The sequence below is a fragment of the Manis pentadactyla genome, chromosome 4 (genome assembly GCF_030020395.1).
Source record: "Manis pentadactyla isolate mManPen7 chromosome 4, mManPen7.hap1, whole genome shotgun sequence".
NCBI classification, from domain to species: domain Eukaryota; kingdom Metazoa; phylum Chordata; class Mammalia; order Pholidota; family Manidae; genus Manis; species Manis pentadactyla.
Window position 1 is genome coordinate 185,310,752 of NC_080022.1, and position 22,856 is coordinate 185,333,607.

Consider the following 22,856-nt stretch of genomic DNA (forward strand, 5'->3'; position numbering starts at 1 on the left):
TAAAGAATATTCATTTAATACATTTGAGACATCATCTATACAAAGTTAGCGTTACTTTTAAAAATTAGGACCATAATATAAAACATAATATAAAACCGGGCCTCGGGGTGGCCGCTCATTTGGATGGGAGTGAGGCAGGCGTGGTGGGCCGGCTGTCACCAGAGCCTGGCCCACGGGGCAGGACACTGACTCGGAGGGAGGGCCGGGTAGGGCTCGGAGGGGCAGGGCCTGTTGCTGACAACACGTCCAGCTGTCTCCTTGCTCCTCTGCCCCGGACCACAGCCAGAGCCTCTCCGTAATGTCTAGTCTGGAGCATTATGGGCAGGCTCACCAGGCCGCTGATGAGCTCCGTGCTGTAGGGCAGAGAGGGGAGAACAGGAAGGGTGGCCTGGCTGAGGCCGGGGTGGGAACCTAGTGGGAACCCCGGCCATGTCCTGGGTGAGGCATGCTCACAGTAATGGTGGGGAGAGATCGGCGCCAGCAGAGGCTGCGGTGGGCGATGGGCAGCGGCCCGAGGCCTCGGTGAAAAGCCCATCCCCAGGAGCTGGTCCCGACAGCATGGGAGGAAGGGAGCGGTCAGAGTCGGGGCCCCAAGCTGCGGAGCAGCATGTGCTCGGAGCGTCTCCCAGCCTGGGCCAGGGCACACAGGCCTGAGGAAGGGGCCTCACTGCCCCCAGGAACCTGCCTTTATGGCCAACTCTGCAGAGTCAGCCCCCCTGGTGCAGGGGGCCGGGGTGGGGTATCTAGACAGGCAGCCCGCCCAGGCAGGGTCCCCACAGAGGCAGCGCCTCATGGAGCCGCTGCGCCCGTCCCTGCCGGGCGGTGGTCTGGTCAGTGTAGCACCTGGTCCAGCTCATACTTCTCGCAGAAGTGGCCGGTGAAGGGGAAGCAGGTGAGGTGCTCAATCCAGGGCCAGTTGATGGGGTACACGTACAGCCAGATGACCAGCGAGGCGAAGAGGCCGGTGAAGACCAGCAGTGACACCAGGATGAGGGCACGCTTGCGGTACATGTCGCTGGTGCCAAAGGTGATGTAGGGCAGGAAGGCGAAGGCCAGCAGCAGGCCGCTGAGGAAGCCAAAGATGTGGGCGATGTTGTCGATCCAGGGCAGGAGGCCGCAGACGAACAGGAAGAGCACGATGGCCGAGAGGTTGAGGAAGGCCTTCCAGGGCCGCTCTAGCAGCTGCCAGCTCTGGATGAGCTCCACGAAGAGGCACGCCAGGAGGCCGAACTGCGAGCCGGCCGGGCCCACCTGGGTCACCAGAGCCGGGGGGGGGTCACTTCCAGGTGCCACGTGGGCAGCTGGGGCAGGGAGCCCCAGGACCTGAGCTGTCCTACTGATGAGCTCCTCCCAGGGGTGGGGACCTGGGAGGAGGCTGGAGCTGCTGGACCCAAGCTGGGCGTGTTCCACCCAGGGCTTCTGCCAACACCGAGCCCCTAACATGTGCCCGGCATATGCCCAGTACAATAATCTGGACAGGCCTGCTCCAGGCAGCAAGCAGTGGGGAGGGAAGACACTGAATAAGCCAACAGCATTAGGGTGAACCGATCAAAAAATGTCATTTTTGTGGGTCAAGAGTGGTTGCACATTGGCAAATCCATCCACGTCAATCCATGGGTAGGTGACATGCCAGCATGTGGGCAGTCATGGTCATGAAGAGAAATGAAACAGAGAAGAGTAAGAGTAAGAGTAGGGGATGGGGTCTGGGAAGGTCTTTCTGGAGGTGACATCTGGGTGTGACTCAGGGGCAGTGGTGCTCCCCCGATCCACCCCCCGGGGATTAAGGGATCGGCCGATAAGCCCCCAGCTTAACTGTCCAGCCGCTGAGCCCGGCATGGGAGGGGCCATGCGGCCCTCTGGCAGACCTGGCAGGAGGGGTGGGATGCCGCAGAACCAGCCCACCCTGCCCATGCCCTGAGTCCCTACCTCTGCCCGATACGGGAGGAAGATGGCACTAGCGAGATTGCCGGTGATGCCGCTTAGGACGAAGATGATGGCAATGCGGTGCCAGCCAGCCAGCTTCTCCAGGTCCCTCAGGATGGTCATTTGGAAGACCACAGAAACGAGGCAGTGGACCACGCTGGCAGGGGACACACCAGGCATTGGCCTTCCCATGCCTACCCGTGGCCACCAGCTAGGCACTTCAGGAGCCGTGGAGTCTGGCAGGTTGTGCTGGCTGTGCCCTGGCCTAGGAGCCCATCCTCCCTGGGTTCAGGTGGGCAGCCCCCACAGTGGCCTGGGGTGGGGGGGCAGGAGGAGCCTCTTACCCAGCGTGGAGGAACAGAGACAGCCAGAGCCTGTAGAACTGATCTGGGACCTCGGGGTTGAGGAAGGGTAGCAGCCCACACACCTTGTCCAAGCAGTGCACCTGGGGGCAAGCGCATGGTGGTCAGTGCCCAGAACCTGGCTGGGTGGGAGGCCCCAGTGTGAGGGGCAAAGCCAGGTATCTGCTGCAGAGGAGAATACATGAGGCCAGCTCCAGCAGGCTGCCATGCCCGGCTCCTGCCAGGCCCCGCCTCACCTGGGAACAGAGTGTCGCCTCTTCATGGAAGTAGCCATGCATGAACTCGCAGTATTCCCGAGTGGTGATCTCGCAGCTGCAGGGATGGGAGGCAAGGGGACACTCTCACCCGGTGCCCAATGCCTCGCCACAGCAGGCATGGCTGGCAGAAAAGGGGTGCCCCCTACAGGGACTCCGGCTGTGAGGCAAGCTCCCTTTCATCCTAGTCACACCGCCGTGACCCCATGCTTGGGGAGGGAGGACAGCAGCCGCAGAGGCGGATGGTGGAGGAGGAGCCGGGAAGCCCAGGGAGCACGCTGCCTGGCTCACCTGCCCTTGGTGCCAATGCAGCATGGGCGGCCCCTGATCTGGCAGTCCACGTGCAGGAAGCCTGTGTGGTTACTCCTGGGCTGCTCTGTGCAGATCTGTGGGAGGGGCACCGACAGGAGGATGGGCCTGTGCGGCAACAGGGGCCCCTTCCCTGCCCTTCCCAGACCACTCCCCGTCCTGGACACTCACAGGCCACTTGGTGATGTCATCAGGCCAGATGTGAGCGCCGCTGGAGGCTGGCTCCTCACAGGTTCTGGAGGCAGAGGTCAGAGGGGTTAAGATGAGGAGCTGTGGCACCCCAACTGCCACCATCCCTGGGGTGGCACAAACAACCTGATACTCAACCCCATCTTCTGAGCCCAGCTCCAGGTCACCCTGGGACTGCACCTGGGGTCCTGGTGGCACACAGCCCCCGAAGTCCGCTTCTGGCCCACATCAGACTTGTCCATGGGGGGCCCCGTATCATCCTGCCACTTGACAAAAGTGGCCAAGGTCTCCTGGAGGAAGGAAATGGGCTGGTCACGGCTAGAACAAGGTCATCAGTGCGGGCAGGGGACCCTCCAAGACAAGGCCCTTACCCCTGTGCCCCTGGGCTCAAGTCCATCCCCCAGACCCCCACCCCCAGCTAACACTCCTGAGACCTGCCTTCCACTTCTCTGGGGCTGGGGAGGTTGGTACCCTTGCTCTGTGGGCCGAGGACAGGGGTGTGGGAGGCTGGGAGGGCAAAGGAAGGGGGCAGGGAACAAGGTCATACCGGTGAAGGACCCCCTCCCCCAAGTGCAAGTGGGGACGGGGACGGAGCCGGGGCCAGAGTGGGCCTGGCAGGCTTGGAGGGCCTGGGGTTCGCGGCGGCTCCTGACCCACCGAGCAGTCCTTCCGCAGGGTCTGGATGCAGCCCGAGTGGTCGTTCTGGACGCAGCAGCCCGAGTCCCTCTCCAGGTGCCGCTCCCGCAGCACCAGCTGCTCGATCTGCCGGTCCTTCCGGATGCAGGGTGAGAACTTAGCTCCCAAGTGAATCAAGTCAATCTGGAGGGAGAGCAAGTAAGCTCAGGCACCGACCTGGCCGCTCTGTTGAGGGTCTCCCCTCAGGGTCCCCCGATGGGGGGGCTATGGGGCAAGCCACCCACACCCCTCCCTGCCCAGCTGGGGATGACAGGGCCCAGAGACTCCCTGCTGAGATGCTGTCCCCGGACTGGGCCCCTCACCGAGCTGGGGCCGATCCAGAAGTTCTCCTGCTGGATATACTTCACACTCTCATACACACCTTTGTTCCTGAGCACCTGATGCAGAGGTGGGGGGAGGGGAGTCAGGGGCTTCCCCGTCCTAGGGTAGGGCCCCCAGGAAGGGCTGAGGGGCAAAGCGAAAGGTGACCCACAGCATCTTTCTGCTTGGGCTACATTGTTGCCATGGGAGGGACTTGGTGGCCCATGACACTGAGGCCTCCCCAGGGTGGAGCCCCCCTTCCCTAGCCCAACTCACCAGCTGGGTGGTGACGTGCTGGGCAAAGCCCACCGGTGCAATACCATACGTGCAAATCACTAGCAATGTGACGATGATGTGGACGAAGGTCAGCCAGTAGGTGAAGTAGGGTCTGCGGACAGAGGCCTCAGGTCAGCAGAGCCAGACCCACTTCCTGACCCTTGGCCCATGGAGCCCAGCCACCACCAGTTCTCACCTGCTCCTTACCCTCCACTCTACTTCCTAGCAACTCATCCTTCACCACGGTGACTCTTAAAATGCACCCCAGCTTAACTCTCTTTCCCAGCCTAAAACCCTTCAATGTCTTCTTGCTGACCCAGGGATAAAGTCTAACATCAGCCCCTCCTGCTGGCTGAAAGGCCTTCCTGTGCCTGCCCACCTCCCCAGCCTCTTCCTCCTCCTCCTAGAACAAACCATGCTGCCTAAAGCCCCAGGGCCTTTGCACAGGAGGCTCCTTTTGCCAGAGATGCTCTTGGCCTCTCTCGACCCAGCTAACTCCTGCTCACCCCAACTGCACCATCCCCATGCTCTGCCCTTCTCCGGGACACTCACTCCTAATACTTCATTTTTTCTAACTCTAGGTATCATGTCTATCGGGTCACTGCCAACTGGCACTGCGTGTGAATCAGCCCAACCCTCTGGCTTCCCCCAAGGTCCTTCTGCACATTCCCCCAGTCCCCTCACTTACAGCCACAGCTTCTAACTGTCCCTCTGATCCCTGCCCTGCCCTCACGACTCCATTCTGCTGGAGCTCTGTTCCGGGGCCTGTGAGGTGGCCCTCAGTAAACGCGCTGACTACTCTCTCGGAGCCAGGATGACGATGCAGGCCAAGAATGGGCGATGAAGAGGCAGTAAGCACCCAGGGAGCCTCCCAGGTAACGTGCGTGCCCGAAGGGCGGCTCTGAGGACGTGTCCCTGCTCTCCTGACCCACAGGGAGGTGCTCACCACTCGCCTGCTAGTACAGGGCTGCTTCTGGAGAAGGCCCAGGGAATGGGGAACCTCCAGACCCTCTTGGGAGGCTCGGAGCCCCTCTTCCTTCTGCCTGCAGCAGAGGCTCCCCCGACCACACCCCTCGTCTGGCAGTGCCCTCATGCCCGCTCACCGGTGGCTGTCAAAGCTCTCGAGCTGGCGCTGCACGGCACTGCTGATGCTGTGGCGGTAGCTGCGGTTGAGCCAGTTGCCCACCACGCCCAGGCCATAGTGCCGCTTCTTCCGGTCGAAGGCAAAGTGCTTCACCGTGGAGGCGATGCGCTTGCCACGCCTGGACACAGGGGCCGGGGCTCGGCCATATTCCTTCCTGGTGGGGACAGCAGTTCTCAGCCTGACGCCCCCTCCCATACACCCCGAAGGGCTCTGGGAAACTTGCGGACTGGAAGTCCTTTCCCCACTGTGCTGCCTCCCTCCACCTGGAGGACTGCCCAGAACTCACGGAGGGATCTGCACCCCCTCTGGGGAGACTGGGGAGGCTGAGTGTGGGATCCCCCGGAAGCAGCTGGCAGAGAGTGGGGGGGACTCAAACACATCATCGGGCATGGAGCTCATTTCTTCCTGGGGTGGGGGTGCAGTGGGGGACACAGAAAGAGACCGTGTGAGGAGTCGAGGGCCGCTCAATCCAAGGCAGAGCAAGGCCAGACAGGCTCTTTGGGAGGCAAGGGCCTGTTAGCCTTGACAGTGACTTTCCCGGCTGGCACCTGCCCACCAGGTCCTCGCTTTGCTTGTCAGAAAGACGGGGACCCAGGAACTGCACAGGCTGCACACCCCCTCCCACCCATGGGCCTTTGGATCTCTTAGGGGCTCCTGGCAGAATGTGCCTGAGGCCAGGTTACCTCTCCTAGCCCCCAGGCCACCTGAACGCCAACCCCAGGGACCCACGCCCCGTGCTTGCCTTACTAAAAAATGAGGAGTCAAATGTGTCTGCCCCGTCAACTGCATCCTCCTCCAGGAAGCTGGGGTAGGCAAAGCTGCGCTTGACCACCCGGCACCGCTGTCCTGTGACATCCAGCACTGAGCGCCCCTGTGACAGGGCAGAGGCAGGCACATCAGGCCCAGGCCAGGCTCCCCTGCCCTGCAGAATCACCAGCCCACCCTCCCTGGGCAGCGTGGGGATGGACCCTGCCCACAGCATGGAGCGTCTGGGAGAGGAGGCCAGGAACACGGCACCAGCTCTTCCATAGCCCCGAACACATCACTCTCTCTACGCTCTGCTCTTACCTTCTCTCTCTGGCGACCTCCCACCCTCTGGCTTGGGCAGCTAGTACCCCACCACTCGTTCTACACCCACACTCCCAAGGCTCAGACCATCCCCCCAAGTCCTGGCTTCTTGGCATGCAGACTAGGCCCCCACCCACCTTTTCGACCCCATCTCCTGGGACTCCTCTTGTAACCACCTCTAAAACCACATCAAACCACCTGCTGCTCCCCCAAAGTGCCACACCCCCTCCTACCTCCAAGCCTTTGCATAAGCCATTCCCTTTCTGAGAATGCTGTTCCTTCCTTCCTTTCCTTATTTTTCTGGGCTCAGCTCAAGCACCTTCCCTGATATCAGCCCCTCTCCTGGGCGAGATGTGTAGCACCTCCTCTGAGTGGCCCAGCTCTTATCACACTAAATGGAGACATTTGCCCGCACCTAGGCTGGGGGCTCTACCAGGGCAGGGACCTTGCGCATTTCACTTGGTGGTCCCTGTGCCCAGCACATAATAGAGGCTCCGCAAATAGGTGAACGAGTGGTGACTGCACATTTCACTTCCTACTTCCCAGCGTCTGTGTCAGTACAGAAGCCAGCTTCCCAAACTAGACAGAAGTGAGGCTAGAAGGATGTGGGATAGGCTCAGGGGTCCCTTTGCCCTGGGATCCTGGTGCACTCACTGCCCTCAGCACAGAGGAGCCCCCTGGGGGATGCTTTGGGAAGAGGAGGCTGGGCAGAGACAGGGGGCACGCTGTGGGGGAGGCATCTTCACCTTGAGGAGGGCGGCAGCAGCTTGAAAGCTCATGTGGGCCACAGACATCCTCTTGCGGCGGGGCAGGTGGGAATAGCCAGAGCGGACGCTGGTGAAGGAGGTGAGGGACAGGACCCCCGGGGTCAGCGGTGGGTGTGGGGCGTGGGGCCGGTCCACCTCGTCCGGGTGGCGGAACGCTCGTCCCCGGGCCAGCGGATCCACAATCTGGACGGAGTGAGGCGGTGAGCAGAGCCCATGGGGCCCCGGGCCGTCGCCCGCCCCTCACCCCCAAGGGAGCCCACCTTGGGCATCTTGCAGGGCTTCGGAGACTCAGCGCCCTGAAAGGAGGGCGCCTCCTGGCTGGGGAGCTCCAGGTCCCTCTGGCACGAGGCCTTGAGCCGGCCGTAGCGTGCGCTGCAGTGGTACAGACTCCTGCGCTGCCAGTGCTGCCGCTTTGCCTCCCAGTCGCCACTGACCCCGAACCACTGTGCCGCGCCCCTGCCGTAGGGATGGAGGGGCACTGGCACGACTGCGAATGGGACCGTGGCACGTGCGTGTGCAGGGGTGGCGTGAGGTGATGGGACAGGGGTGCGTGCAGGGGAGGGACGGGTCTGCTTCCCCTCGAGCCCTGGTCCCATACCCAGTGACCAGATGAGCAGAGACGGAGCAAAGAGCAGATGGTGAGCTAGGCTGGGAAGGCCCCTGGGAGCCGCTCGGAGGGGCAGTGGTCCACCCCAGCTCCTTGAGGCCCGTCAGCCTCCACAGTGTGACTTTCCACAAGGCACAGACCCCCTCGGGCCTGTTTCCCCGCCTGCAACATGGTGTTAGTGTCACGTTCCACCCCTGCAGGGAGATGCTGCTCATTAATGCCTGCCTACTCACTCGAGAAAGAGGACACGGGGACCCAGCCAGTGTTCAGGTGCCGAGAATCCACAGGGTGGGGGGGCGGGGGGGCTGCTCACTTGCGGATGCTCTGGGACAGGGAGGCTTGGCGGCGGAAGCCAGGGCGCTTCTCCGAGCTGCCCTCCTGCCATCGTCCCCGTGGCTCCTGGAGGCTGACGCTCTTCAAGTAGGCCGGATTCCTGGGCCTCTGTGGGAGGCGGGCAGGGGGCAGGCTGTGACCTCCTGGGCTCACTCTTTGCTCCCACTGTGAAAACCCTGAGCAAGCAAACCTCAACCCTAATTTACAGCCCGAGCTGCTTTCATTCCAAATGTAAAACCACCATTTTCTAATGATTCCAGCCAATCCTGGCACGAATTTCCCTAGCTCCCTACCCAGTGCCCCCTCAGGAGCCATGCCAGCTCCCATTTTTGTGTATCGGGATGGGTGGGTGGTACCAACACAGCTTCCCTTCATGCCCAGGAAGCCCACGCTGCTTCGAGCCTGTTTTCAACGAGCTCTTTATGGAGAGTGGTCCAGACTGTTGGAAACGTTGATTCATTTCCATTCTCCCACAGGAGCCAGGCGCTGTGAGGTCAGGCTGCAGATGCTGAAGATGCACTGTGCCCCTTCCCCCAGTTCAGAGATGGCCTCACCCCTAGGAAGGGGCTGGCTAGGCAATGGGTGGCTCCCAGGGGGAACCAGCAAGACTTTCTCAAGGACAGTATTTCCTATTTTCCCTGGACCACCATAAAATGGAACCCTGAGTTCAGGGCCCACTCCCTGTGACATCTTGGGTGGGAAAAGACGGGGTGCAGGCCTGAGTCAGGGGCTACACAGGCAGCTGTAGCTCAGGAAGGGGCTTCCTCTGGGAAGCAGAGCTGCCTAAAAAGTGTCGTGTGGGCACAGCTGTCACCTGTGGTAGGGCAGAGAGCCCCCAAATTGCCCCTTTACCTGAGGCAGCAGGCTGGCCTGCTCGCCGGGGGCTGAGGTCTCGGGGGGCGGGATGGTGATGGACAGGTTGGGTGGCTTCCGGCTCTGCAGGCGGCTGCTGGACACAGAGGAGACGCTCTCGCCATTCTTGTCAGCTGAGGCCATGGTGGGCAGAGGAGGGAGGGTGGCTGGAATGGAAACAGGGAGAGGGGACATGAGTGCCTCAAGAGGTGGCAGAATGGAAGGGGGCACGGGGTCTCTGGTGCTAGGACAGGCCACCCAGACTGAGCAACCTGCAGAGAGTCGGTCCAGCCCTAACACTGGGCTGGGTGATTGCAAGGTCTATTTCTGTCTTTCATTTGTATTCCAGGCCAGCAGGGGCTGGGAGGCTCCCAGCTTTCCACCTCATTCCATTGCTGGTGTCTCTGTTGCAGGCAAGGACCAAACTCGGAAAGGAACATGAGGGCAAAGGGGGCAGAGCTGCAGTAAGCCTGGCCACCCATTGGGCTGGCCAGGGCAGGCCAGGGGGCAAGAGGGCAGCTTCCTTGAACACCCAGGGTTTGGGGGAGGACAAGAAGAAGGCTCTAGGGAACCTCAGTGCATGAACCACAAAAGAGGGGTCCACAGCTGTGCAGGGAGCAGGAGGCCCTGGGCGGCGAGCAAGGAGGTGGCTGCAGCCCAACCTGCTTCCCAGACAGACGAGAAAGCCACCTCGCTGGTCCCCGTGCCGCATGCTGGCCCAGTTCCTTTTTCAAAGGTAACTGAAATTGCCACCTGTCCAGTACTTCCTTCTTTTCACAGGAAAAATATTGTATCTTAATGATAAAAGTGGATATGCTCATTGCAAAAAAAAGACTCAGAAGATTATGAAGCAGAAAGTGAACTCATGGCCTGCCTGTCACCCCATCTTGCAGAAAAGACCTTGGTGGGGATGCCTCTGTGCACCAGGTAAGGGACACAAGTACTTAAAATTCTACACAAACTCATACCTTTCCTGCCATTGTGTGGGTGTCTTTCCCTGTCAACACCCGCACACAGATCTACTGTAACTTTCTTGGTGACTGCAAAGATTTCACTGAGTGGAATGTACCAAGATTTGCTTAATCCCAGATTCATGGCTGTTTAGCACGTTTCTGGCATTGTAGGCTTGTGTTCTGTGTTAACGATGCCCTTGCTCATGAGTGTGTGTCTGTCCCGGGATCATCACAAGAAAAAAATCCAGAAGTCGAATTGCTGGGTTGAAGTAAGTGCTTCTTGAGTTTCTGTGGGTCTTATAAAACGGCCCTGCCAGTGTTCACAGCTAAAAGTGGAGACAACCCCCATGCCACCAACAGACAAATGGATAAACAAACCAGGCTGCGTCCATATAATGGCATATTGCTCAGCCACAAATAGGAATGAAGCATTGACCCATGCTACAGCGGGGTCACCCTGAGGTGACGGGGGAACCCTGAGGACGTTATTCTGAATTCAAGCCAGACACAAAAGACCACATACGGCTGGAGTCCATTCCTATGAAATCCCAGAACAGGCAAATCCATAAGGACAGAAAGATGAGTCAGGCCGGAGGGGAGAGGGGGAGCACTGAGCTAAGGGCATGGGCTTCATTCTGAGCTGCTGAAAATGTTCCAAGTGCATGGTGGTGGTGGTTATGCATACCTGTGAATATACTAAAAACTATCAAATTGTACACTTTAAATGCATGAAACTATGAGATGTGAATTAAATATAAATCATATATCAATAAAGCTATTAAAAAAAAATCTCAAGCAGGTATATGTTGGCCCTCCGTCCATGTTGGCGCCTCTGCCCCCAGATCAGATCCTCGCACAGTGGAGTAGGCAGTTCCCTTTCATCATTCTGGTCCCAGCTTGAGTGCCACCTCCTCTGAGGAGCCTTCCCTGACTGCCAGCTGCTCCTATCCCCACAGGTCTCTCCATCACTTCACCCTGGTTGCCTCCCCCTCCGTCCACCTTCTTGCTTATTCACTGCTGCGTCTCCGCTGCCGGAAGAGTACTGGCCCACAGGTAGCATTGGTACATACCTGTCGCAGAACAAACATACAACCACAGCAGCTGATGCCCTGGGTCCAGCCCACATGGCTACCCAGCCCCCTACCTTGAGTTTGGGCCCAGCTGGCAGCTTCCTGGGTCTGGCTGCAGAGATCGTTAGAGCATGTTCTAGTCCTTTTCTCACTCTATACAGATGCCCTGCAGTCAAGCTTCAGCTCTGTGGAGAGGTGGACAGATGCAGAGACAGGTGGAAAGACGGACAGATGGTTCCAGGTCAAGCAGGGCAGCTCCTTGGTGCTCACGGCCTATAAGGACGGAAGGGCAGGCGTAAGCAGGCATGTCAGGGGCATTGCATCTTTTAATCTTGGTCTCTGTCTCCACACCTATAAAATGGGGATAATCCTATGGTCTCACGGATGAAGGATAAATGGAGATTTCCTCCTCCTCACCTGGAATAAGGACACTGGTGGTGAGCTGGGCCCTGCAGAGTGTCAGGCCGCCAGGGCTCTAGCCTCAGAGTATTTACCTAAAATAGAAAAACACCTAAAAACCCTGGCTCTGGGCTGGGAATCCAAATCAAAATAGTCCCTACTTTTTATTTCTGTTTCAACATAACTTTACTGGAAGCATTCGACTTAAAAAATCCAGGAACTGTTGGCTGTCTTCTGATAAGATTTCTTTTCAGTTAGAGTAAGCCAGGTATCTAAGGCCGTGTTCAAATGATTTGGAAGTTTTTTTGACGTTTTAGGTCTTCAATCATTTATCAAGGTGAAATCCACACAACACAAAATGAAGCATTTAAATCGAACAACTGGGTGGCACTCCTCTTCATCTCTGAGAAGTCCCACACAGCGGATGCTCTGCCAGTACAGCAAAGCAGGCGGAGGGCCCTCCTTGAACAGAACCCCAAGGGCTGTCGGGCAGGACGGTGTCAAGTCCTTAGGTGCACCAGGCCTCGAGCAGCCCTTCACATCCATTATCCCACTTTGTTGCCTTTGAGGCAGACATTATCATCGTTTCCATTTTGTGGATGGGAATAGAGGCTCAGAGGGGTTAAGTGACTTGCCCAAGCTCACACAGCCAGGAAGCAGAGCAGCTGGGACTCAAGTCATTCTGGCTCCAGGACTTGAGGTCTCCTAGTTCTCTAACTCTGGAGCACACTCAGGGCTGGACAGCTCTCTACCAGCGAGACAGAACGAGAGTCCAGCCTGGAGGCGAACTTGGTAGAGCATCCCAAGGCTTTGCAAACTGTGTTCCCCAGAGTCCTGGGGTTACCCAAGTGCCTGAAGGGCTGCCGTGGGGGGTGAACCAGAGGCTGGGTATGGGTATGGGTCCCTGATTCCACAGGGCAGCACCTTCTGTGCTTCACATATTGGATCAGAGCCTTTTGCTCTGGTTGCAGAAGTCCCCCAGCTACAGAGAGAGAAATGGATGTGGCGGGGAAGCCGGAGAGGAACTGTGGCAGACCTGGGGGCCCAGGGTGCTTCCTGCTTCTTTAGGGCTTGGCCCACACACTCAGGAGTGCTGGGAGTCCTGACCCCACACCCCAGGGCAGACCAGCTGTGGACGATGAGGCCCCTTGGAGATCACGTGCAGATGGGCCTCAGCACAGGGCCAGCTGGCTCCTCGGAGGCCATGCTACACCCACTCTGGGGACGGCTCCAAGACAACAGCCTCACCTGGGGCCCCTGCACGGAAAGTTCTCCAGTTTGGCCTCCTTTGGGTCCAGGGTGCAGTCAGAGGGCACTGGGCAGGTATTGCCCTGGGAAACTGGCACGGAGGAGGGAGGGAAGCAGTGGAGGAAGCAGGGGGATGGGACTGCCAAGTCTGAGCTCAGGTAAGGTCACCAACAGACAGGATCCTCCTGGAACCCACAGCTGATCACACCTTCCTGGAATCAGCACCCAGTCCTCCCACGTCCCCACCAGACAGCTCCCCAAACACCCACCTCCTTTCCCCTGAGCCTGACAACCTAGGCTCCACCTCATCTGCCTGGCCAATGCCTACCAGCTACTTTAAGGAAGGAAACATGTCACCTCCTTCAGGAAGTCTGCCCTGTTCCCAGCAGACAAAATCAGCCACTTTCCACCTGCCTTCTCTTGGCATCCTGCAGGGATCTGCTTACATGCAGGTGACCCCCCCCTCCAGTGGTGGGAGCACAGGGCCCAGAACAGTCAGCTTCCACTAATGGCTAACTGGAGAGGAAGCAAGTGAGAGGGTGGGTGGGTGCCTGACAGCAGGTGGTCGGCCCTGGACAGAAACTGTCTCCTCCAATCCTGCATTCAGCCCGTGAAGCACCTGCCTCTGGAAGCTTCTCTGAGGGCTGCCTGCCCTGCCCAGCTCTGTGACCACTGCAGGGCCAAGGAGAGAGGATGCTGTCCCAGCAGGAGTCCCTGGTGGACCTCCTGCCCCTCTCTCTCCAGCACAGCAGACTCCCCAGCCAGTCTTCCCATCCCAAGGTCAGATGGCCTGGCACCCACTGTGCTGCTGGCATCTATGCCAACCTCCTGCCAGAAAGAAGGGCAGACACAACTCTAGGCCAAAGGACTCTGGCTTGCTCCCCATGGCAGCCCCTCAGGCCCCTGGGTAACCCTAGGCCTCTGGGGCACCAGCCCCAGGGCAATCCTGGGGTTTCCAAGGGGAAGTGGCCTGGCCCTAGAGAGCAGAGGCAGGGTTGAGGGGGGTAGGGGGCATTTTCCTGGGGAGGAGTGGGGCATCCAGGAGGCTGTTTTAACCATTTTCACAGGGCAGGGTTGAGAGTCCCGGCCTGTAAGCAGCTTCCTCAGCCTCAGTTTCCTTCTCCGTTAAATGAGGGAGTTAGACAAGGTGATGGCCCCACTTGGACACCCATGAAGCCCACACATTTGGTATAAAAATACACTTTCCCACAGCCCCTCTGCACTGTGGAGGGGAGAGCCTGCTCCTGAGAATGGGCCCCCAACCGGTACAGAAACCGTGGGCCGGTGGGCCAGAGGTCCAGCTCCTTCCTCAGGACTCAAGAAGGAAGGGGGGGCCGGGGACAGCAGACAGCAGGCTGCGGGACCCACTCCAGGCACCCGTATAACTCAAGTCCAGGGCGTGGAGGAGCCCAGAGGCAGAGACCAGCAGAGAAAGTGCCGGAGCTTTGGGAGCACCCTGCCCCACATTTATCTCCCACGCCTCAGAAGTGCTTGCTCATTGCAGAGGAAATTGTGACACCCTGGGGCCAGGCTTCCTCCTGGCCCACAGTCACATCTGCTGCTCTAAGACCCCCAGGCCTGCCGCAGTGCCCAGCCCAAGGGCGGGGGTGGGGTGAGAGGTTTGAGGACCTGCCCTACCCGGCTAAGCCACTGCCACCTGCCCAACCTGGACCCCAGCCTCAGTGGGCTTTCCCCAGAAATGGGCCTTCTGCCCCAGCCCCAGAGTCGCAAGGAGGCCCCAAAGGGGCCTGGGAAATGGAGGGGACTTAGGGTGGGGTCCAGCATAGGGTGGGAGTGGGGTGGGTACAAAGAAAAGTGAAGTGGCAACTTCAAATCATCAGGAGGCACCTGGGGTTAAGAGTTCCGTAGCCCACCGCACCCAGGGTCTGTACCCTCATTGTCCCCACGGACCCGGTAGCATAACCCGGCTAGCAGCAGCCAGGGCAGGCGTGGACGACAGAAACGCAGACTCGGAAAACACTGGCTGATGGCACCAGAGAATCTGGTTTTCCCACAGAGGGTGGGGCTGGGTACTGCCAGCTAAGCCCGGTCCCAACAGACCCGGCCAGGGTGAGAGAGGCCATCTCCAGAGAGGTCCCCAACAGAGCACCACCAGTGCATGTCCAGGCAGGGTGCTGGAGGGCCCCCCAGCCTGCCCTCAGGTGTAAGTCTGCCTGTACCCAGGAGTCTGGCTCCAGTCCCCTCCCTCTCTCCACTTGCCCACCACCAGCGCACGGTAACAGGTTTCTGAAGTCCCCCCTGGTCCTGCTAATGGTGGCTGGCTTCTCCCTCACTCCCAGGATCTGAGGACTTCATGCCCTGCTGCAGGGCAGGGACCAAGCAGCACCTGCAGCCCCAGACACCCCAGGAGGAAGCACGCAGGCAACTGACACAGGGCTTAGCCTGCCTGTGGCCACAACTGGGAACAGTGGGAGGAGGGGACCTTGGATAAGAGGTAAGCAGCCCCTCCAGAGAGGAAAGAGGCAAGACCATTACTAACCACTAGATACAATCAGGAAGTTTAGAGGACCCCCTGCAGGGAGATACTAGATCCGGGGAACTAAGGAAGTCCGGAAAACACCACCTGGCCCAGAGGTTACTTCCAGCTGTGGGCGTGGAAGGGAGGCAGCCCTAGGGCTGCTGGGAGCCTGTCTCTCCCCCGCTGAATCACAGGATGAGGGCCAGGGGCAAGGAAGAGGCCTCTTTCCTCTGCTTCCCTGCCACAGAAACTGAAACTCGATTTTCCTTTCCACAGTGCTTCTGGGACGCAGGTCGTTTTTAGAAAGCTGCAAAGAGGAAGCTGGCCCTCACCCTGTGTGCAAACCCCAGCAAAAGCCCTGGTTCTGCTGACCTCGGGGAATTGTTCCAGCCCCAGTCAAGACCCGGAAAAGGCAACTTATATAAAGGCTGCCGTCCAACTCAGGCTGCCCGAGTAGCTGGTGACTCAGCCCTGCACACCTCCCTGCCCCAGCAAGAGGGAGTGGGGACAGGAGCAAAGGACAGGGGCAAGGAAGGCTGGCCGAGAGTCTCGGGACAGGATTTGGAGGACAAAGTGGAGAGACAAAAAGGGAAGGAAGCAGAACGTCCCCGTGGAGGCCGCAGCCCGTCATCAGAGTCAGAGAAGGGAACAGGAAGAAAGGTGCTGTCTCCAGAAGCCACACAGGAGGCCTCTGTGTCTGCTGGCCCCATCCCTCCTTCCTGGCGATCAGCCACCTGCCCAGAGAGGGAGGCAGCAGACACAGAGCTCACCAGCTAGCTACTCTGGCACATGCACCTCGGCCCAGCTGCCCAGGGAGGAAAAATGAAACCGCCTGTGGGTCTGCGCCCCTCCCACAGGGCGCCCACGGAGAGCCCTGCCCAGAGGGCCCCTTGCTTCTGCCCCCGCCTTTAAGGACTTTGCTCAAAGTCAGTTCAGAAGGCCCAAAGAACTGGGGGGTAGGTTCAAGGGTGTGGTGACCCTCTGGCTTTTCCTTCAGATCCCGGGTTCTGGGCTCACCTGACCCAGTTACTGTGGCTTGGGAGGTGTGGCCCACCACAAACATGGGAAGCCAGCGCTGGGCTCCAGGCCTCCGTAAAGGCTGGTGTGAGTGTGTGAGGGCAGGGAGGGGCCGGCTGCCATATTCTTAGAGAGGTGCTGACCCCAACTCTGTCGCTCCCATCAGGCTTTCTCAAGACCACCCTCCCGGGGGTGCTGGCAGAGATGTGAATGCCCCATCATCCTTGGTGGGCACCCCCAGTCCAGGACCCTGGCTGACCTGGGATGTGGCCACTGCTGCCAGCTGGACACAGTGCCAGGCTCTGCCCACCACGGTGCCCTCCCAGAGTCCCCTGTGGGGCTCTCTGGACTCCAGAAGCTGATGGTGGAAGCAGATAGGGGGTCAGCAGCTGAGTAGGGATATAGGTTCCCTGGATGGAGACCCAAGCCAGTGCCCGTCCACACCCCAGGAAAGCATCAGCTTCCAGAGCCTGGGGGACAGCAGACGGAGGTGAGCGCAGGGGCCGGGGGCTGGGATGCTCTGCCCAGCAGTCTCGCCTCCTTTGGGAAGGTGGCATATTCTGTCCCATTGTGCTGCTCTCAGAGCATCACTGTGAATGGGAGGAGTCAAAGGTGATACCTGGGAGCCCAGAAGGCCCTGGTCCTTCCTGGGCCAGACGCCAGAGCATAAGAGGGTTCCTAGAGAGAGAGCATGCACCGCTGGGCACCACATGACCCAGGCCTGATATGAACCAGGTTTCTCTCCATGAGGATTTGCCTCTCAGGATCTTGGGGTACTAAGCCTCAGTCTGTTTATGCATAAGATGCTAAGTAGCCTTCTGGGGGCCTGAAATCTAGGTAGCAGTTGTCACCACTGGCTAGGGCTCACCCTGGGCATTCATACACCGAAGGGACAAGAGCCTTCCCATAGTTTACAGAGAGGCAAGTCCCAAGGTCACTCAGCCAGACGTCAGGCCCTGGGTCCCTCACCTTGACACACTCAGGGCAGAGTGCCGGGTGTCCCTCACTTCTGGAGAGTTGGGGTCAGCACCTCTCTAAGAATATGGCAGCCGGCCCCTCCCTGCCCTCACACACTCACACCAGCCTTTACGGAGGCCTGGAGCCCAGCGCTGGCTTCCCATGGAGGAGGCCTAGGCTGGCCCCTCAGGAGGGAAGGAACATGCCAGTCAAAGACTTTTCAGCTTGTAAACAGTGATCAAGGAGCCAATAAACCTGACTTCCCAGAACCCTGCCCTGGAGCCTGATGCTTCCCGGGAAGAGGGGGACCCCAGCCCTAGTGGCTGCTAGGGCTTCAGCACGCTCAGACACTGGCCCATCCAGGCCACTCAGACCAGGGGTGTTATGGTCTCCATTTGACAGGTGGGGAAACTGAGGCTTAGAGAGGTTAGGTCACCTGTCCAAGACCCCATAGTTGCGGGGTGGTGAGCAGTGACCCCCACATTCCACAGCCTCCTGACACCGTGGAACTGGTAAGGTAAAGTGGCAGAGGAATGGGCCTAGGGTGACAGCTCTGAGTAGGCCAGGAGCTGGGGGCTGGGCAAGGGGCACCTTCTAGATGCACAGGCCTTTGACTCATGAGCCCCTCCCAGCCCCCCGGGCATAAATGACATCACCTGGCGCTTGGGTGGCACTTCTCAGCTTATCAAAGGTTTTTCACATTTTCTCATCCTGCCCTTATCTCACTGTCATTAGCTGCTAATAAGGTCAGGAACTGGGGAACCAGGGCTCCCCCAGACTTCAGTTCCAAGTCCTCTCCTGCCAAGTCCCACGGTGGGACCCCCACCTGCTCTCCCAGGTCTTCTGGGGGCAACCCTGGAGCCTGCCCTGGGGAGAGCCCTCTGGCAAGGGGAGAGGCGCTTTATGCCTGCAGGGGGGGCAGGACCAGCTGAGGATGCTCTCGGCACAGGCTCTGGGGCCACACGTGCAGGCAGAGGAGAAAACCAGGGCTCAAGACAGCTTACTCGGCTCCTGGTCCCAAGAGGTGGGCCAGAGGGAGCAGAGCTGAGCGTCACTGCCTCCCTGACACCCCTACACACACACCAAACAGACACACAGACTGGCAGGCAGGGAAGCCCCTGGAAGGGGGCCAGCAGTGCACTGCCTGACCCTCCCCGACCAAATGGAAACCCACCAGTCAGCTCCCCAGACCTCCAGGTGCTGAGGTCCCCCACCCCAGACCTGGCCACTTCTCCAGAGTAACAACAGTGCTGCCATTCCTCAGCACGTTCTTGCCCAGTTCCCCCAGCAGCCCACAAGGCGAGGCCCCCACCATCACCTGAATCTGTGCCAAGGCCAGACAGAGCGGCTCCTGACGGCAGTCATGATAACACTGCCGCAACGGCTCCCCCACCATGCCCGACATGGCCGGTGCCGGCTCTCGGCTTTACACAATTGCCTCTGGAATCTGCACAGCAACACGCCTAGTGGACTACTGGTTACCCCCGTGTACAGCTGGGGAAACCGAGGCACAGACTATTTAAGAGGCCCTCATCCTACTGACCATACTCTCATAGGTGCTCACCAGCCTCCAGGCCTCGCTTCTTGGCTCCCCAAGCTGGGAATCACCCCCTCCCACCCTTCCTGCCAGTGACCCTGATGGGCCCACCTTATCGGCACTGCCCACTTAGGTCCAACTACTTTCCTAGGAGGGCCCCAGAACATGCCTTCCAGCAGCTTTTAGATTACAAACATCTTGCATCTGGGTCCCTGGATAATTCACTGAATGAGGGATGTGAACACGGTGGACGTCTCTACTTCCCTGAAAGTAGGAAGACGAATTTTCCTTTACACTGGTCTAATTCCCACAGGGACGCAATAGTGACTTCATAGGCAGTCTGGGGAAAGCCCTTGTTTTCCCCAGTGGGGCAGGTGGCCCAGCTGCGGCAGCTGCTCCGGCCTGTGTCCTGGGCGCCGCCCTCGCCTGGCAGCTTCCCTGCCCTGGCCACCACGCATAGGTCGGCTTGCACTCCAGGCGCCGGCCACCCCTCCCCCAGCCTGGCTCAGCTGGATCGGAAACCAGGAGCAGACGCGTTGGCTCATTCTGGAAATCCCCGCAGTGGCCAGAGCAACCCTGAGGCCTGCTCCGAGGGGGTGACACAGAGCCCTCGGGGGATGTGCTGAGGGCAGGACAACACGTCTCCCCTGACGGTGCCCCACGGGGCAGGCGGGGGGCCGGGGCTGCCCCCATCGCACCACCACTCACTCGGACCCAAAGGGAGGCGCCAGGTGGCTCTTCCAAGTCACTCGGACATGACCAGGTATACACACACGTGTGCACAAACACACCGCCACCCCTTGACTTCTTCCTGCTCCCATCTGGACTCATCTGGGGTAAAGCTTATTAGCAAGTTAACAGGAACCCTGCAAAGGGCTGGACCACAGTAAAAATACCTGCACTGATCCAGAGCTGGACTTAGACCCCTGTGGCCTCCACAATGCATCTACGGTGTGGTTTTTCCCCTCTTAGAGGAGAAGTCCCCTCCCGGGCTGGTGTGTGTGTTACACCAGGTATTGCTGCAATTCAGAAGTGAGGGAATCAAGCAGGAGTCGCCTGGTGTTCTGTTCACTGGAAGGTGGCACAAGGTGTGGGGGCTGGGCCTGGAATGGACAGCCCAGGTTCAGTACTGGGCTCTGCTGCTCAATTTCTGAACAGTTTCGTGCAAGCAAGAGCCCTGCTTTGTGGCTTGAGAGGCATACGACAGATGACGGCCATAACTACAGGTTTTTGTTCAACTGAAAAGGTGGGAGTGTCACTCCAGCCTTTTAAAGTTGCAAGACTGACAAAACCCCAAAACCAGACCAACCAGAAAGTGCCACCTGCCCTCCTGTCCCACCAGACTTCCCAGGCCAGGAGGCCAGGGTCCAGAACTAAACTGGACATGGGCAGTGGGTACCACTAAGAAATGGGAAAGGAGGACAGTAGGGTGGCCTGGCCTTCTGGCTGTTTCATCCCTCCTGCCCCTCTGTTGACAGCCACTGCCCCCATTCCTGAAAACTGGGAGTACATTCCTTGAGCCCAGCTCAAACAATTCAGGGTCATCTGTACCAGGGGTCCCTGTGGCATCCTCCATGTCCGAGTCACTCAGCTAACATGACGGGTGGGAGGTGCCTTCCCCTGCTGGGTGCAGCGCCCACCTGGGTCTCTTGTCTCACCCAGGTTTCCCACAGCCACAGTGAAACCTTATTGCAGGAGGGGGGCAGATTGGGGAGCCGGAAGGAATTAGGAGCCTTGTTATTCCTTGGATGTTATTTTGCTGGTATAAGTAACAGGAAGAGTTAGGTGTGAGTTAGAAGGGAAAATTCCAGCAGGTCACATGGCATCAGGTGTCTATGCCCACCTCAGCAATCCAGCTTTGTAGGGGTATTTATGAGAATACAGCTCACCCCTTCTTTCCCCCCAGGGGGATATTCGAGCTGGAGGGCTGCTCTGGCGGGGAGGCTGCCCTAGGGGTGAAGCACTCCAGAAGGGGACTGTGCAGAGGCCGTTCCCAGCCCATGGCTCTCAGCTCCTCCCCCGCAGCACCCAGACCCGCTTCCTGCAGGGCGGTGGTTAGAGCAGGGAAGAGGCAGGCTTATGGCACCACAGAAGCCTGTAGCTAGGGGACTGTCTGCCCTCACACCTCCTTACCTCTTACCACAAGTCCCTCCCCAACCCCTGAGGAAACTGAGGCAAGGAGAGGAAGTCAGTGAGAAGTAGCTTGACGGACCAGTTGGTCGCTGCAGTCTCTCAACCTGAAGCACAGCACCACTGACATTTCGAGCTGGGTAACTGAGGTGGGCCATCCTGGGCACTGCAGGGCGTTCAGCAGCATCCCTGACCTCCACCCACTAGATGCCGACAGGGACAAGGCTCCTTCCCCTGAAATCTGACAGCCTTCTCCACACATTGCCAAACATCCCCCTGGCAGGCGAAAAGCAGGCCCCTGGTTGAGAACCACTACTCTTAAAACAAGCCTCACTTGCACCCTCTGCCCTCTCTACAGAGCATAGATGCGGGGCTCAGTATTTTACCAGCAATGGCCTGGCAACCAGGAGCCAGTGCAGGTGCGGAGCGTATTTGCAAGCCACCCCCTCGGATGAGCCCTCTCCGGTGCTCCGACCGTGGGGCCTCCTCCCTTAATCTTTCACCCGGTTCTTCCCGCTCTGCCCTGCGGTGGGGGGTGGGGGGTGGGGGGTCTGTATTCTATATCCCTCTCTAACCTAACCTACTACCCTGGAGTAACATCAGAAATGGGGCCAACCTTCCCAAGCTCCTCAGTGCAACAATCAGGGCTCCTGTCCAGTTTCTGAGCTTCGGTAGGGCCTTGCTGTGGGCCACTCCTGCACCTGTTTCCCCTCTTGGCTTAAAGCAGAAACTTCGCCCGGGCCGCCCGCCGCTCACCCGGGCGAAAGGGGAGTGACGGGTGGGAATTCCAGCACTTCTGGGACGAAGGCGGACTGCGCCGTCCTGCCCTCTCTTCCTCCCGGGGCGTTCAACTTCTGCCCAATCTTCGTGTCCCCATATCTGGTGGCCCGTGGCCCAGGCACCCCTTAGGCGTCCCGTCCGAGCCCCCCTGAGGAGGGCAGACCCGGTTCAGCAGCCCTGTCCGAGTCCAGCCCGGACTCAGCCTCCGGCTCGGCCCACGTGGGGACCAAGCGCTCCGCGGGGCGGGCGCCCTCGCTGCCGCGTGCCGCAGCCCCAGGGCTGGCTGGGATTCGACCCCGCGGACCTCCCCGGCGCCAGCGGCCTGGCAGCGGCGAGCTGGCCCCGCCCGTCGCCCCGCGCTCACCTCCCTGCGGCCCCACGTCCCCGGGACGCAACTCCGCGCGGTGCCGGACAGCTGCTGGGTGGCGGCTCCAGTGGGCGGGCGCCCCGGGGGCCCCGCCTCTTCCCTACCTGCGCGCGGGCGGCGGGGGCGGGGCCGACCGAGCACGCGGCGGCGGGGCCGGGCACCCGGGGGCGGGGCCGGGCACCCGGGGGCGGGGCCGGGCACCCGGGGGCGGGGCCCGTCTGTCCAGGTGGCCACCTCCGAGGCTCCCCGGGACCCACGCCTGCCCCTCGGTGCCCCGCCCAGTCTGGGGGTCCCCCCCAGGGCAGAGCCGTTTTCCGCCGAGTTAATCTGGGCGCCATCCTCCTCCAGAACAAAGCACATAACCTAGGTCTGAACTGCCATCATCACGTCAACCCCCCCGAAAAAAATCAGTAAACACCTCCCATTCCTCACGGCGCAGCGCCCTCCTTCTCAGGCCAAAGGGGCCTGTTCCTCGAACCTTTCAGCTCTCCCCTTTTCCCCCTTGAAACGCCCTTGCAGCACCTCGACTACTCCAAGTCCAGCCACAGCTCCCACCTCCTGGAAACTGCCTCTGATCTCGCCCCGGCCGCGCTCTCCATTACGGAGCCCTCCCCCGCATCCTCCTGGGCGGGGCCGCTTCCCGGGTGGAGGCCGGGTCTTGCTCAAATGCCCTGCTGTCGCCACCCTTCGCGCTAAGTCCAGGGCAGGCACGGCCAAAGTGTGCGGACTGTGCGGCTGGGAGAAGCCCCGCTGCGTGCCTGCGTGGGCAGGGGGAGGTATTGGAGGAGTCATTGGAATCTCCTTGAGGGCAGGCCCAGGAAAAACCCGCGTTGCCTCTG

General features: G+C 59.8%; 1 protein-coding gene and 1 long non-coding RNA gene across 11 annotated transcripts; one reads left to right on the forward strand and one right to left on the reverse strand.

Moving 5' to 3' along the window:
• RHBDF2 (rhomboid 5 homolog 2) lies at positions 1–22,643 on the reverse strand. Of its 10 annotated transcripts, none has more exons than XM_036900244.2 (20): positions 22,015–22,044; positions 11,521–11,597; positions 11,178–11,376; positions 9,081–9,247; positions 8,209–8,336; positions 7,549–7,744; positions 7,268–7,471; positions 6,196–6,324; positions 5,740–5,858; positions 5,413–5,607; positions 4,310–4,421; positions 4,036–4,110; positions 3,695–3,856; positions 3,164–3,327; positions 3,020–3,083; positions 2,831–2,925; positions 2,522–2,597; positions 2,268–2,368; positions 1,927–2,080; positions 1–1,251 (listed from the first exon to the last, which is right to left on the reverse strand). In XM_036900244.2, the coding sequence occupies exons 4-20, from the start codon at positions 9,222–9,224 to the stop codon at positions 832–834; spliced, it is 2,538 nt and encodes an 845-aa protein (XP_036756139.2). In that variant the 5' UTR covers positions 9,225–9,247; positions 11,178–11,376; positions 11,521–11,597; positions 22,015–22,044; the 3' UTR covers positions 1–831. The 10 variants fall into 10 exon arrangements, with proteins under 10 accessions (XP_036756139.2, XP_036756145.2, XP_036756138.2 ...); XM_036900250.2 differs by lacking the exon at positions 22,015–22,044 and adding an exon at positions 21,627–22,005 and having other exon boundaries at positions 11,178–11,288; XM_036900243.2 differs by lacking the exon at positions 22,015–22,044 and adding an exon at positions 21,627–22,005.
• Positions 14,036–15,673, forward strand: LOC130683612 (uncharacterized). The gene is made up of 2 exons (XR_008997461.1): positions 14,036–15,205; positions 15,506–15,673. It is a non-coding gene; the product is annotated as an uncharacterized LOC130683612 (long non-coding RNA).
• Positions 22,644–22,856: the final 213 nt, after the last annotated feature.

Excerpts from the sequence above, each read along its gene's own strand:
- RHBDF2 (XM_036900247.2), bottom strand. The coding sequence starts at position 9,224 with ATGGCCTCAGCTGACAAGAATGGCGAGAGCGTCTCCTCTGTGTCCAGC. Across the intron at positions 2,081-2,267 it reads TCTCTGTTCCTCCACGCTGG|CGTGGTCCACTGCCTCGTTT; the intron begins GTAAGAGGCTCC and ends GTCCCCTGCCAG. Across the intron at positions 1,252-1,926 it reads TCCTCCCGTATCGGGCAGAG|GTGGGCCCGGCCGGCTCGCA; the intron begins GTAGGGACTCAG and ends CTGGTGACCCAG.